This window comes from Pseudorca crassidens, chromosome 2, assembly GCF_039906515.1.
Source record: "Pseudorca crassidens isolate mPseCra1 chromosome 2, mPseCra1.hap1, whole genome shotgun sequence".
NCBI lineage: Eukaryota > Metazoa > Chordata > Mammalia > Artiodactyla > Delphinidae > Pseudorca > Pseudorca crassidens.
The window spans coordinates 5,669,367-5,684,068 of NC_090297.1; the positions used below are offsets into that span (position 1 = coordinate 5,669,367).

At 44.8% G+C, this 14,702-nt stretch overlaps 1 protein-coding gene across 19 annotated transcripts in view; it reads left to right on the top strand.

The window, feature by feature from the left end:
- The window catches only part of CAMTA1 (calmodulin binding transcription activator 1), an 892,953-nt gene that overhangs the window by 858,118 nt on the left and 20,133 nt on the right, over window positions 1-14,702 (top strand). For 13 of the 19 annotated variants that reach the window (XM_067718873.1, XM_067718851.1, XM_067718840.1 and 10 more), the window contains 7 exons: window positions 2,191-2,342; window positions 5,814-6,010; window positions 6,712-6,790; window positions 7,039-7,354; window positions 7,778-8,301; window positions 13,105-13,292; window positions 13,785-14,031. In XM_067718873.1, the coding sequence (XP_067574974.1) occupies window positions 2,191-2,342; window positions 5,814-6,010; window positions 6,712-6,790; window positions 7,039-7,354; window positions 7,778-8,301; window positions 13,105-13,292; window positions 13,785-14,031 (1,703 nt within the window). The remainder of the gene's footprint in view (window positions 1-2,190; window positions 2,343-5,813; window positions 6,011-6,711; window positions 6,791-7,038; window positions 7,355-7,777; window positions 8,302-13,104; window positions 13,293-13,784; window positions 14,032-14,702) is intronic. The other 6 variants (XM_067718880.1, XM_067718888.1, XM_067718919.1 and 3 more) reach the window with 2 other exon arrangements.

Below are 14,702 nucleotides of genomic sequence, written 5' to 3' on the forward strand. Positions count from 1 at the left end.
CAGCCGCTCCGCGGCATGTGGGATCTTCCCGGACCGGGGAATGACCCTGTGTCCCCTGCATCGGCAGGCGGACTCCCAACCACTGCGCCACCAGGGAAGCCCGGATCACACTCTTTTTGAAAGGTAAAATTCTTTGTCCTCAGTTGGCTCCAGATGGAGAAGTCCCACATTCTACAAAATTTCCATTATCTAATGAGGAGGGCATGGAGTAAGGATTCTAAAATCAACTCTGAAGTCATGTTGTTTTCCATTAGTGGTCACAGGATGACCACGGCCATGGCCAGTGCATCACAAGCAGATCCATTCAGGGTTACTCCCCCATCCGTGACTGTGCCACTGAGGTGCTTAGAGGGTCCTCAGAGTTCGTCACACCTGTCTGCATGAAATTGGAACAGAGAGACGTTACCTTTCACTTGTAAAGAGGAAGGATTTTTTCCTCTCGTGTTGTTCCTGGAAATAGCTTACTAAGAAAATAATACCACAAGTCTTGAAAAGCAGTCTACCTCCTCTTGCTTTTGTGCTTTAGAGAAGTGAGACCAATTTGACATTCGGTATTGAAAACTTCCCCGTTTTCAATACCGAATTGAAAACGTATTTACTATCTTTTTACTTTGAGAAAAAAAGTTCCGTTCCCTCGGGTAAGTCCGTCTGATCCTTGTGCATCTTCTCTTCCCATAAGTTTCCCTTCCCGTTGTCACATGGGGGCTTAGCTCCGGGTCCTGGAGACGGAGAAGCCAGGTATCTTTTCATGCCTCAGTGTCTTCATCTGTAAAATGAAGACAGTGACAGGACCGGCCTCACACAATGGCCGTGAGGGTAAATGAGTTAACATTTGTCAAGTTATTTACACAGTGACTGGCACGGATTCGGTAAGTGTTAGCTCCGTCCACTTTTTAATCTCTCGTAGGATCGATACGCTTTACCCACTAGTGTCAGGATTTACAGTCAGAATGGCAAGGAACGCTGATAAAATATTCCCCGAGGGTACTCCTTTTCATGATTCAGTTGTCTGTATTTGGAAAATAGTGACTCCATTAGCAATTTTGAGGAAGAACTATGTTGTCACAGGTGTTTGATCAATTTCCCAAGACATTTCATTCACATGCCACAAGGTGATGCTGATGGCTGGCACGTTTATCTGGGACTTACCCATGTCCTGAGCATTTTCATCTGTTACTTCATTAAATTCTCTCAACACCCCTCGGAGGTAAGGACAGTTACTATCCCCATTTAAGAGTTAAGGAGCGCTTCCCTGGTGGCGCAGTGGTTGAGAGTCCGCCTGCCGATGCAGGGGATGCGGGTTCGTGCCCTGGTCCGGGAAGATCCCACATGCTGTGGAGCGGCTGGGCCCGTGAGCCATGGCCGCTGAGCCTGCACATCTGGAGCCTGTGCTCCGCAACGGGAGAGGCCACAACAGTGAGAGGCCCGCGTACCGCAAAAAAAAAAGTTAAGGAAACTGAGACACCAAAGGTTTTGTTCAAAGTTACACAACCATCATATGGCACAGCCAGTGTTCTTAACTGTGTCCTGATTGGTCCTTACCCCCCTCTCCAGCTTCATCTTCTGCTCTCCTCTCTGCTGTGGTCCAGCCACATGGCTTCTGCTCCTGGAACGTTCTGCCTCAGGGCCTTTGCATTTGCTCTTACCTAACTCCAGCTCTAATGTATGTGTGTGTCTGTGGCTAGAGCCTGGATCAGAAAATCTTTTTTTTTTTTTTTTTTTTCCAGTGTGTGGGTAAAAGATACTACTTAAAAAAAAAATCTAGATATCTGTATCTGTGTGGGGTTGTGTGTGTTCTTCTTTCCCATAGTGATTGCTTTCTTCCAGTGATTTAAATTAAATTGTATTCATTTCATTTGTTTGCTCTAGGGGCCTTTCAACCAGATCTCTCTTCAAGGTTTCCATTGGGGAATTTGCCAAAGAAATGAGGTCCAGGAACCTGAAACCAGGACCTTGACAAAAAGGGGTTTTCTGTTCCTTTCGCTGAGAACTTTGGGCTGCTGTCGAGGCTGCAGTCTTATGTGAAGTGTCAGGGTCACTACCGCACTGGAGACATCCAGCCTGGGCAAAGCCCGGTGATTTGGTTGGGTCGGTGGCCATCTTGGATGCCCGTCCTGCAGGCTCGCCTAGGCCACGTGTTAATGGCCCTTCTTCCAGAACACAACCTCACTCTTCCTTGTTCTGCCCTAGATAACCAGTTCAGGATGTCCATCCTTGAGCGACTGGAGCAGATGGAAAGGAGGATGGCTGAGATGACCGGGTCCCAGCAGCACAAGCAGGGGAGCGGAGGAGGGAGCAGCGGAGGGGGCAGCGGTAGTGGGAACGGAGGAAGCCAAGCTCAGGTACGAGTCTGCGCGGACTGTCGCCTTTCATGGTGTCTAATGTTTTATTGATGTGCGAGGCTGTCGATCACAAGTCCCTTCTCTGCTGCTGCTGGCACCCTTCCTGGAAGAGGCAAGAGGCAGGGGGGTGCTTTGTAGTCCCTGTGTTTCTGAGTATTCAACTCTGTGTTAGGGAAGAAGCCTTGGACTGTGGGGCTTCTCAGTGGTTCACCTTCCTAAGCCTTGAATCACTTACTGATCTCAGAACTCACTGCAGTTATCTGACAGCGGGAGGGCAGGCATCCAGTGACAGAACAGAGGCCAAGCGATGACTCAGATTCACTGGGCTCAGAGTTCAATTAGAACCTATTTTGTGTTTTGTGTTCTATCTTTATCTTAAGTATAAATAGAAAACATAATTGTTTTATAAGGGCCCAGAGAAACTGTTTCTGTAATTTTTCAGTGCAGAATAGTAGAACATTATACATTCTGTCGTTGTTACAAATGCTTTTTCATCAGTTCCGGGATGAACGCATTATTATTGTCAGGTACGGGGAAATCATCAAATATTATTTTAGAGTCCCGTTAGTCTTGAAGGCTTTATGTCAATTTCATTTAGGAGCTTCATTTTGGGGAAGTTTCCTAGGCAGAAATTATTTTTCAGGAGGCCCTAGAATAAATTTTTTTTAATTAATTAATTAATTATTATTTTTTTTTGGCTTTGTTGGGTCTTCATTGCTGCGCGCAGGCTTTCTCTAGTTGCGGCGAGTGGGGGCTACTCTTTGTTGCAGTGCATGGGCTTCTCACTGCGGTGGCTTCTCTTGTTGCGGAGCACGGGCTCTAGGAGTGTGGGCTCCGTAGTTGTGGCGCACGGGCTTAGTTGCTCCGTAGCATGTGAGATCTTCCCGGACCAGGGATTAAGCCCGTTTTCCCCTGCATTGGCAGGCAGATTCTTAACCCCTGCGCCACCAGGGAAGTCCCCTAGAATGAATTTAAAGGGACTGATGGTGTTTCTTACCTCCACCGCTGAGACATCACCTAAAAACCTCAAATAATTCCCCCTCTTTCTCTTCAAGATGAATGTTGATTTTTTTCTGAACGATTATATTTTAAAGTGAACATTTGGAGTTTTATGATCCTTGTAAATATCAAATATTAGTAATATTTTTAATAATAGATGAAACACATCTATTTCGTCACAATAGATGAAAACAAAGCATACGGTACCACACCCCCGAAACTAACCTTTTTCCGGGAATTTCCTTCTTATTTCTCTCCTTATCTTCAGAAAACAGTGGAAAAGGAAAGACTTGGCACAAAGGAAAATATTATTAAGGCTTCCTGTCCACCTGATACTACTGTTTTATAAAAAGAAGTAAACATTATTTACTATCTATCTCATGGCTAAAATAAGAGATTCCCACGAAATCCTTTTTCTTTCACCAACAAAGGCTGCATAAAGGGAATGGAGAGTAGTGTCATTTTATAACTCAACTATCTGGCAACTGGCCTATTGTCTGATCCCATATTAACTGCTACTGAATACTCTTTCATCAGTTTAAGCTGGCTTCGATAAATATCTGTGTCCACCTTATGTGATAGAGGTGGAGCTGTTTTTGTTAATGCAAAGAAATTCCCTCTTTGCTTACTACCCAGTGACTTCCGTGTGCCCCTGAATGTGTCTGTCTGGGCCTTTCGAGTCAAGGTCATTCTGCTGAAGGTCGGGGTTGCCCGGCTGTGCTCCTCTAAACATGTCACGACAGTTCTAGTGAGGGTGACATTAACCGTCCTCTGCCTTTTTATTTTTGCAGGCGTTTTTTTTTTTCCAGATTTCAAAACAAAAAACAATGAGGAGCAACAGTGTTTCTGTAGTAATTGAATTTCATGGGGTTTGTAACTGGACAAAATACCTTTAAAATAATACCAGAGAGGAGAATTAGACCAGAAGGGCCATTTATTCGGGGTGGGGCAGGGGCGGGGGGTTGTGAAACGTAAAAGTGCTGGAGCAGAGACTCAGATAAGCCGTTGAGGTTCCTAACTTTGATTTTATTTTTCTTCTTTCACAACCTCCTTTTACAAAAAAGAGAAGAAAGCCAGGTGGCTAACATGAGTGCATTTCTCTTTCTCGTGTGCCTCTGTGGTTAGCAAGAACGCTTAAATTTCAAGGTCTCTCATGCCTTCCCCAGTGTCCTTTTTGTTTTATATAAAGGACTGGATTATTACTGGATTTTTTAAAATCTGTTTTTTTGGTTTTTTTGTGGTACGCGGGCCTCTCACTGTTGTGGCCTCTCCCGTTGCGGAGCACAGGCTCCGGACGCGCAGGCCCAGCGGCCGTGGCTCACGGGCCCAGCCGCTCCGCAGCATGTGGGATGTTCCCGGACCGGGGCACGAACCCGTGTCCCCTGCATCGGCAGGCGGACTCTCAGCCACTGCGCCACCAGGGAAGCCCTAAAATCTGTTTTTTCAATTGAGATATAATTGACATATAATATCATGTAAGTTCCGGGTGCACAACATGGTGATTCGGTATTTGTATACATTTCGCCAAATCATCACCATGATAAGCCTAGTTAACACCCATCATCACACATAGTTACAAACTTTTTTTCCTTGTGTCGAGAACTTTTAAGATCTGCTGTCTTAGCAACTTGCCAGTACGCAGTACAGTCTTATGAACTATAGTTGCCATGCTGTACATTACATCCCCAGGACTTATTTGTTTTGTAACTGGAAGTTTATAACTTTTGACCCCCTTCACCCATTTTTCCCACCTCCTCCCCCTACCTCTGGCAACTATCAGGCTGTTCTCTGTATCTATGAAGTCAGGAGGCTTTTGTGTATGTGTGTGTGTGTGTGTGTGTGTGTGTGTGTGTGTTAAGATTCCTCATGTAAGTGGCATCATACGGTATTTGTCTTTCTCTGACCTATTTCACTTAATGTAATGCCCTCAAGGTCCATCCATGTTGTTGCAAATGTATTACTGGATATTTCTAAGTGCTTCTTTAGGGAGAAAAATCCCCATCTAAGTGACTTAATTCTCCTTCAGAAGGAGCAGGGGAGTCAGGAGCTCCAGGCAGCCGGTGGTGGAAGCATAAGTTACCCTGCCTTACTCTCCCCTGACAGTTTACTGCCTGCAGCGTTTACTTCAGCTGGGAGGCTGGGGCCACGTTTTCTGTTCGTTTCTTTTTAGCAGTATATACTTTCCCTGAGCTGGATCAGCACGAAGCTCACAATCAGAGTGTCAGCTGCAGCAGACAGACTCTGACGTCCGTACAGTTACAGAAAATTACTGTGTGCCCGGCTGCGGACATGTGCCGCTGAGCTGGACGCAGCACGTTCTGTTCTCCCTTTCGAGATGTCTTATTTTCAGCTTCATGCTTCCCGTTTTCCGCTGCAAATCATAACGCACTGGTTTCCCACCCCGGCATCCGAATGCTGACTTGGTACAGGGCCTTTGGTCCTCCGATTGGAACATGTGCCATTTCATTACAGTGCGCGTCTGGCCCTGGGACCCTGGGGAGCTGCTTTGAGAGCCGCGTGGTTGTCGTGTGCGAGAAGATGATGAGCCGGGCCTGCTGGGCAAAGTCCAAGCATCTGATCCACTCAAAGACTTTCCGTGGAATGACCCTCCTCCACCTGGCCGCAGCCCAGGGTTACGCCACCCTCATCCAGACCCTGATCAAATGGCGGTAAGGCTGGGGCCAGACGGACGCTGTCATCCTCACCCCTCAGCAGGCGTTCCTCTTAGGGTGTCCAGTGGTGGAGTGAAATCTGGCTATTCGGGGAGCGTGGTAGCCTGAGAGCAAAGGGCTCTCTCTGTGGACAGTTCCAAGAAGTTCTATGAACTTCTGCCCGAGAAGTCCTGAGTGAGATGCTGAACTAAACTTTGGACGTTTGTTTTTTTTTCTTATAAATTTATTTATTTATTTTTGGCTGTATTGGGTCTTCGTTTCTGTGCGAGGCCTTTCTCTAGTTGTGGCAAGCGGGGGCCACTCTTCATCGCGGTGCGCAGGCCTCACACTGTCGCGGCCTCTCTCGTTGCGGAGCACAGGCTCCAGACGTGCAGGCTCAGTAGTTGTGGCTCATGGGCCCAGTTGCTCCGCGGCATGTGGGATCTTCCCAGACCAGGGCTCGAACCCGTGTCCCCTGCATTGACAGGCAGATTCTCAACCGCTGCACCACCAGGGAAGCCCAACATTGGACTTTTTATTTCCCCTGGACCTCTGGCAAAACAGAGAGCCCAGAGCACCCTAGGGAGTCTGGGACTCTATTTCCTCACGCCAGGAATGTGAGACGCCCAGTTTGGTTTCATCTCTGTGGGTTTCATAACGTTCTGGTATTTTTTAACGTGGATTCATTGTGCAGTAATTTCTGGTGCTGTTCGTTCCAGCACAAAGCATGCAGATAGCATTGATTTGGAACTGGAGGTTGACCCCTTGAATGTGGACCACTTCTCCTGTACTCCTCTGGTAAGAAATGGGTTCATTTATTCCCCGAACTGTTTTTCTAGGCTGGCGTAGGGATGCGCTTGGTTCCCTTTGTATTATCCCTCGTTGAACATACGACACGTATCACAGCTACTTTGTAATGGTAACGTTTTATGGCCCCATTGAGATCGGTGCCAAGGACCAATTAGTCAATTGGCAGCAGTGGCAAAAGTCAAATATGTTTTTTAACTCGTATTGAGGAAGCTCGCTTTGTCTCTCTCTTTTTTCAGATGTGGGCATGTGCTCTCGGGCACTTAGAAGCAGCTGTCGTGCTGTACAAGTGGGACCGTCGGGCTATCTCTATTCCGGACTCTCTAGGAAGGCTGCCTTTGGGAATTGCCAGGTCAAGGGGTCATGTGAAATTAGCAGAGTGTCTGGAGCACCTGCAGAGGGACGAGCAGGCTCAGCTTGGCCAGAACCCCAGAATCCACTGTCCTGCAAGTGAGGAACCCAGTGCAGAGAGCTGGATGACCCAGTGGCACAACGAAACAATCCACTCCCCAGAAATACCCAAAGGAGTCACCGTCATTGCAAGTACCAATCCAGGTAAACATTTTAAAGGATTACATCCCAGAACTTGGCAGATTTCCCTTTTGCTTTCGTGCAGCTACCCTCAGAAAAGTCCATAGGATATTCACGTACATTTAAGGGTTTGGGTTTTTTTTTTTTTTAGTGTTTCTAATTTTCCTTTTAGTTATTAGAATGCCTAGTGCTTCCCCCGGCCCATCCCACCCCAAAACTGCAGAAAGTAGAAAAAAAAAAATCTATGTTCGTGCAAGAAAGAACTACAGATGTTGGAGGAGGATTATCTGAATATAGTATGTGCTGCTGGGGAATATTGAAATGTTAGGGACATGTCTTGAGTTCTGGCTTTGCACTTTGTGTCTCTCAGGCATAGAGAAAGTGTTAATTCTTTAGGATTCCTATTGTATCGCCTGTCCTGACTATCCTTTCTACTGTACTTTTCAGAGCTGAGAAGACCTCGGTCTGAACCCTCTAATTACTACAGCAGTGAGAGCCACAAAGATTATCCAGCTCCCAAAAAGCATAAATTGAACCCTGAGTACTTCCAGGCAAGGCAGGAGAAGCTGCTTTCCACTGCACTGAGTCTGGAACAGCCAAATATCAGGAAGCAGAGCCCTAGTTCTAAGCAGTCTGTCCCCGAGACAATCAGCCCCAGTGAAGGAGTGAGGGACTACAGCCGGGAAATCTCCCCTCCCACTCCAGAGACTGCAGGATTCCAAGCCTCTGGATCTCAGCCGGTAGTAAAGTGGAATTCCAAAGATCTTTACATTGGTGTGTCTACAGTACAGGTGACTGGAAATCCGAAGGGGACCAGTGTAGGAAAGGATGCAACACCTTCACAGGTGCGTCCACGGGAACCAATGAGTGTCCTGATGATGGCTAACAGAGAGGTGGTGAACACAGAGCTGGGGTCCTACCGTGATAGTGCAGAAAGTGAGGAGTGCTCACAACCCATGGATGACATACAGGTGAGCGTGGGGAAGGTAAACCTGCAGAGGCTGGTCCATCCGTCCTAGCTTCCTTGGTCTTTACTGCCAATTTCCAGAGGTCATGTCATTTTCTCACCGGCGAAGGGTTCGAAGTCTGGACTTATATATAAGAATTTTGGCGTGTCTTCTTTACTTGGGCCACATTTTCACTTGTGAGTCAAGCATTGTGAACAGGGCCTAAATACCAGGGACCCAGATCTCAGTAGAGCCTTGTACTAGCTCCTCAAAACTCCTACAATAAGTCTTTTGCTCCCTCCTTGCATCCAGGGTGACTGATTTTGCTGTTTAAATACTAGTTAGAGTCACAGCCTGATAATGGCTAAAACAGGAGGCCTGTGGGTAGAATTTGAATGATGTAAGTGATTTGATAAGCACAACAAGCATCTAGCCCCTGTAAAGGCATATATCGTCTGAGGCTCTCATGAGGTGCAGTGGAATATCCCCAAAGCTGATAATTGACTGCTTTTATGATAAATCCAGGATCCTTTTAGGGCATCACAGTTGTTATAGATTAAGAGAATACATACTGAAGTAAATTTGAGGTTAGGCTCTTAAACAAGCAAATTCCATTAATTAAAATATACTCTATGCGGAGGACAAAATGAGCATCCTCAGAACATGTGTCTGACTTCCTCTCTTTCCCTCTTCCCATCGATAGAATCCAAAACAAATATAAAAGGAGAAAACTCCCATAAGAAATTCACTAGGGCACCTGTGCCTGTAGAAATGATGGGGATCTCGTATCCCAGACAGCATTCCTAGATAGGTCTGGTTGCTAAAACACTCCTGTTCATTGCACCCCAGGGGACCCTTCCTACCAGTCCCTACTGTTTAGCACAGGACAAGAATCATGCACGCTTACCAGTATGTTTCCATCCCTGGTGCGTGGTGGGCGCCGCACTACTGATCTACCAACCACTACAATTGTGGGGAGGCCTTCCCCAGGAAATCAAATAATATTTGAGATGAGGGGTTGGCACATTTTTTCTGGAAAGGGCCAAATAGTAAATATTTCAGGCTTTGTGGCCAAGACAGACTTTGTCATGACTATTCAGTCTGCCTTTGTAGCACAAAAGCAGCCTTAGACAATATTAAACAAATGAGTGGGCCATGTGCCAATAAAACTTTATTTACACAAACAGTTAGCTAGCTGGATTTGACCTGCCATAGTTAAAGCCCTGTTTTAAACAATTTCTGATGGAGCCCATACTAGATATTAATTCTGAGCAATCTAGAACAACATTTATAAATATAAACATATAATAATAAATCACCAGACTATGAAAATCAGCAGCTTAAAAGAGGGGAACTAAGATGAGCGTCTAGAACAGTGCTGTCCACCAGAACTTTCTTTAGTGATGGAAACATTCTATGTCTGCCCTGTCCAATATGGTGGCCAGTGGCCATGTGTGGTACTGAGCATTGGAAATGTATTCAGTGCGAATCGGGAATTGAATTTCTAATTTTACTTAAGTTTAATTAATTTAAGTTTGAAAAGCCATTGGATAGCACAGCTTTAGAGCAACTGGCCCTTACTGAAACAGTTGATGCAGGAAATAGAAAATAACCTAAAAAAAAATCTACTTTATATTTTCACTGAAACTTCAGAGAATATTTTACTAATTTAAGACCACATACCTATGGAAAAAGCAGCAGTCTAAAGAAGCATTTGAGCCAAATGAAAAAATTAACAATTAAAATTAATGAAATAATTCAAGAAATGGCAAGCCAGAGTTCATGGAGGAGTGAACAGTAAAACCAGTAATACTGATATCTCTGAATAATTATTGATAGTGTGGTTGCACAATAAGCAATTCTTTAAATAAAAGAGGAATAATGTTTCAAAAAATAACCTAGAACTAAGATTCTAAATTGTTTTAACAAAACCAGGGAGGTAGGGAAAGGAAGGTAAAAGTGTATCAAAGCAGTTCCCCTGTCCAGGGAAAATCAAAGTTTGTTCCAATTATTATATTGATAGATATGTGTAGCCTGAAATATGCTTGTTAGAAATGTCAAGTTAATAGGTAGTGTTAAAACAGGCTACAGAATTTCTATGTCATTTAAGGGGGAAAAAAGAAAATTTGGCCCATTCAGGAAAAGTTCAGTAATGGTAATAAAGAAAAAAGCAACAACAGAAATAATACTCTATAACATAATATTATAGGAATATTTTCAAACATGACTTATTCCCACTTTGGAAACTGTTAATTCTATTAAAAGATTCTCAGACTGGGTTAAAAAAAAAAAAAGGAAGCAAAATATACTATATGCTGCTTGTAAAAGAATTTAAATGAAATGAAACAGAAAGAATGAAAATGATGTGATAGGTAAAGATATAACAGACAAATGAAAAGAAAAAGAAAAAAGATAAAAAGTACAGGTAAGGTAAATAGAGTATATATATATATATATATATATATATATATATATATAAAATTTGTCAAAACGATATGACTGTAATGAGCCATTATGCACCTAACAACATAGCTTCTAAATATTAAAGCAAGTAAAGATTGAAGAAATGTGGAACCATAACTATAATCATAGTGTGAGACTAACACAATTGTTTCAAAATTTGTCAGCTCAAGTATGAAGAGGATATGAAAATATTGACAATACAATTAGAAAGTTTGACCATGTATATTTAATGTATGGTATATATATAATTATGTAGATGTATGAATACACCTAGTAAATATACATATCAGGGCTTCCCTGGTGGCGCAGTGGTTGAGAGTCCGCCTGCCGATGCAGGGGACACGGGTTCGTGCCCCGGTCCGGGAGGATCCCGCATGCAGCGGAGCGGCTGGGCCCATGGGCCATGGCCGCTGAGCCTGCGCGTTCGGAGCCTGTTCTCCGCAACGGGAGAGGCCACAACGGTGAGAGGCCCGCGTACCGGAAAAAAAAAAAAAAAAAAAAATATATATATATATATATACACATATCAGTGTTCTTTTTAGATATCCAAGACCATTTATGAAAACTGCTTATATACTAGGACCCAAAGAGAATTTAAATAAAAACCCAACATCATTTGAATAAAAAACCTGAAAGTCATTTAAATTCCATTGCCTTTTGTAGCTATCACAATGAAAAATCAGGTACTTGGTATCTCAAAATGTTGCATTTATTATGATATTAAGGTTTTCTTACACTGACACGTGTTTATAAAATAGAGGGTTTGGGAGAGGAGTGACTACAGATAGTTATAACCTTCAGTCTCAAGAAATTCCACTTTTTAATACTTTCATGAAAAAAAATCAAGGTAGGACTTACCTCCTCCTGTTTGACTCACAAACCAAGAGAGCCAATATAAAAGGAAAAGAAAAGCTGTGATATTTTTTTCCTTAAATGTTTTCATTTTTATTCCTGTCACAATAATTCTTGTTCTTTGTTGAAAATTTAGAAAATTACCCAAGATAAGTGTTTTTAAGAGTTTTATTTAGGTGTAATTTACATACCATAAAATTCACTCACTTTAAGTGCCCAGTGTAATGAACTTTTGTGAATTTATACAGCTGTGCAATCATCGCGGTCCCATTTAGAACACTTCCATCACACCCCAAAAGTTCCCTGTGCCCCTTTGCAGTCACCCTCTGTTCCCATACCAGCCCTGGGCAACCACTGATCTGATTTCTCTCCCCCAGAATTTTGCTTTTTCTAGAAATGTTGTATAAATGGAATCATAACCTGTCATATTCTGTGTCTGGCTTCTTTCACTTAGCATAATGTTTTTCAGGTTCACGCATGGTGTAAGATAAGCATTTTGTCATTTTTGTATAGATCCTTTCAGAACATTTTCAATTCACTTAAAAACTTAAACTGCTATATTTCAACTTCCATTTTCAAGAGATGTGCAAGGAAACTTTTAAAAACAAGGTCATATCTCTGATTCTGACCAAATATATCTACTCCAGACTAGTTTTGAGGATTCCTAAATGTATCCATTAGGAATGTATTTTGGGTGCAGGTATCAGCAACCTAACTCCAGGGGTTTAATAAGAAAATGACTTATTTTTCTCACAGAAGTTCAGAGGTTCAGTTGCTCAATAATGCCATCCGGGACCAGGATTTTTTCTGGATTTTCTGTTCTTTTGCCTTTCGTCTTCGTGCTTGTTGCTTTATGGTTGTAATGTAGCTTCTGGAGCTCATCTGTAGTCAGAGCAGGAAGAGGAGGGGGAAAGGGCCAGGTGCATCGATACCTTTCATCAGGAAAGCAAAAGCTTTGCCCACAGCCCACCCAGCAGACTTCTGTGCAGGCTCCTGTCCAGAAGTGGGTCACGGATCCTCCCCTCCTTGGTGCACGGAAGGTGGGAAACCAAGAAGGGGATTAGGATAGTTGGCTCGTATCAGTCACGAGCTGTCCCTTGGACGTTGGCTCATTGCTGCTCTCTACAAAACTGGGGTTCTCTGGGCAAGGCACAATGGGGTGATGGTGGTCAGGTAACCAGTAGTGTCACTACAATAATATGACCAGGACTGCCCAGTCATAGCATCCTTAACTGGTTGATCCTAGCTGAGAGTGGAAAGTGGGCACAAGCCAGACGTTCTCGAAGACTTAAGGTTTGGGACCAAACTGTGATGTGGAGGTAATCAGATCTGGGATCTCAGCACGTTCACGTGAATCGGAAAACCTTACGATGAGATGGGAGGGCACTGGACTGAGGTGTAAGCCCGCCCTCTCCCCTTTCTTTCTTTCCACGGTGGGGGGAGTGGGGGTAGGCCTGGATAACCTCTAAGGTGCCACCCTGACCTGAGTGTTCTGTGACCTCTGGGCCCCAGGTGAACATGATGACCTTGGCAGAGCACATCATCGAAGCCACCCCTGAGCGGATCAAGCAGGAGAACTTTGTGCCCACCGAGTCCCCGGCATTGGAGAGGACAGACGCGGCCACCATCAGCAGTACGATGAGCTGGCTGGCCGGTTACCTAGCTGACGCGGACCATCTGCCAAACGCCGCCCAGATCAGGTCAGTAGTGTTCGTGGGCCACTCCCCAGGGCGAGCTCCTGGGTTTACGTGGAGGCTCCGGAGGCCCACTGGATCGGAGGAGTTCCGTGTAATGAAGGGCCTTGTCAAGGAAGGAAGGAAGCGTTAAGACGAGTTCCATTGCCTCTTCCAAGGGCCCCTCATGTCCTCACCTCTCCCGTGATTTTTCTTCCCACATCCAAGCGCAGGAGATGATGTATCCTGGTGTTCCCCCACCCGTTCAGCTGAAGTTTCACGATTGGATAGTGGACTCAGTGGATATAGTACTTAGCACAGTACTAAACTCATAACAGGTGCTCAGTGTGAAGTTACTGATGGAAGGACATTCAGAGTCTGCTTAGCAGCTCTCTGGACTGAGGGAAGGCATATCCCTCATGGTCCACAGTAGGTACCATCTTGTCTCGTTGACCAGCGTGCAATGCATCCTGCAAACCAATCACCAGCCTCTCTCCCCTGTGTCTCCTCTTGTTTCAGAAGTGCATATAACGAGCCTCTAACCCCTTCTTCTAATACCAGCCTGAGCCCTGTAGGCTCACCGGTCAGTGAAATAGCTTTCGAGAAACCCAGCCTTCCCTCCGCCGCAGACTGGTCTGAATTCCTGAGTGCGTCTACCAGTGAGAAGGTGGAGAATGAATTTGCTCAGCTGACTCTGTCTGATCACGAACAGAGAGAACTCTATGAAGCGGCCAGGCTTGTCCAGACAGCTTTCCGGAAGTACAAGGTAAAAGACAACAGAGTCCTGATGCGGTGACACTCTTAAGGTCGGGAAAGTCAGAGTCGTTCAAACCAAAACATATGCTGTTTCTTTTTTTTTCTTCTGAATCAATAGAATTGTTATTTGACATTATTAATTAGGTCCCATGAGATTATTAATAATTGTCAGAAGCTTTAGTGAAATAAAACTGACAAGTAGTGTGATGGTTGTCACCATCTGAACTGACTGTTGGTAATAATAATGGATATTTATTATCTAATTAATATAAAGTCAGTTGACACCTCTGCCACAAGGAATTTATGACCTAGAACAGGGGTTTCTAGCTGGAGGCCTGGTGACTGCTGTCCTAAAATTTTACGGTAAAGTGCATTTTTGGTGGGAGAGGGTCCAGAGCCTTCCACAGTTTCTCAGAGGAGTCTCTGACCTCCTTAAGAAGGTGTTACGAGCCATCGATCATTGATCCAAAAGTAGAGGACCCAGACTTCCCTGGTGGTGCAGTGGTTAAGAATTCATCTGGGGCTTCCCTGGTGGCACAGTGGTTTAGAGTCTGCCTGCCGATGCAGTGGACACAGGTTCGTGCCCCGGTCCGGGAAGATCCCACATGCCGCGGAGCGGCTGGGCCCGTGAGCCGTGGCCGCTGAGCCTGCGCGTCCGGAGCCTGTGCTCCGCAACGGGAG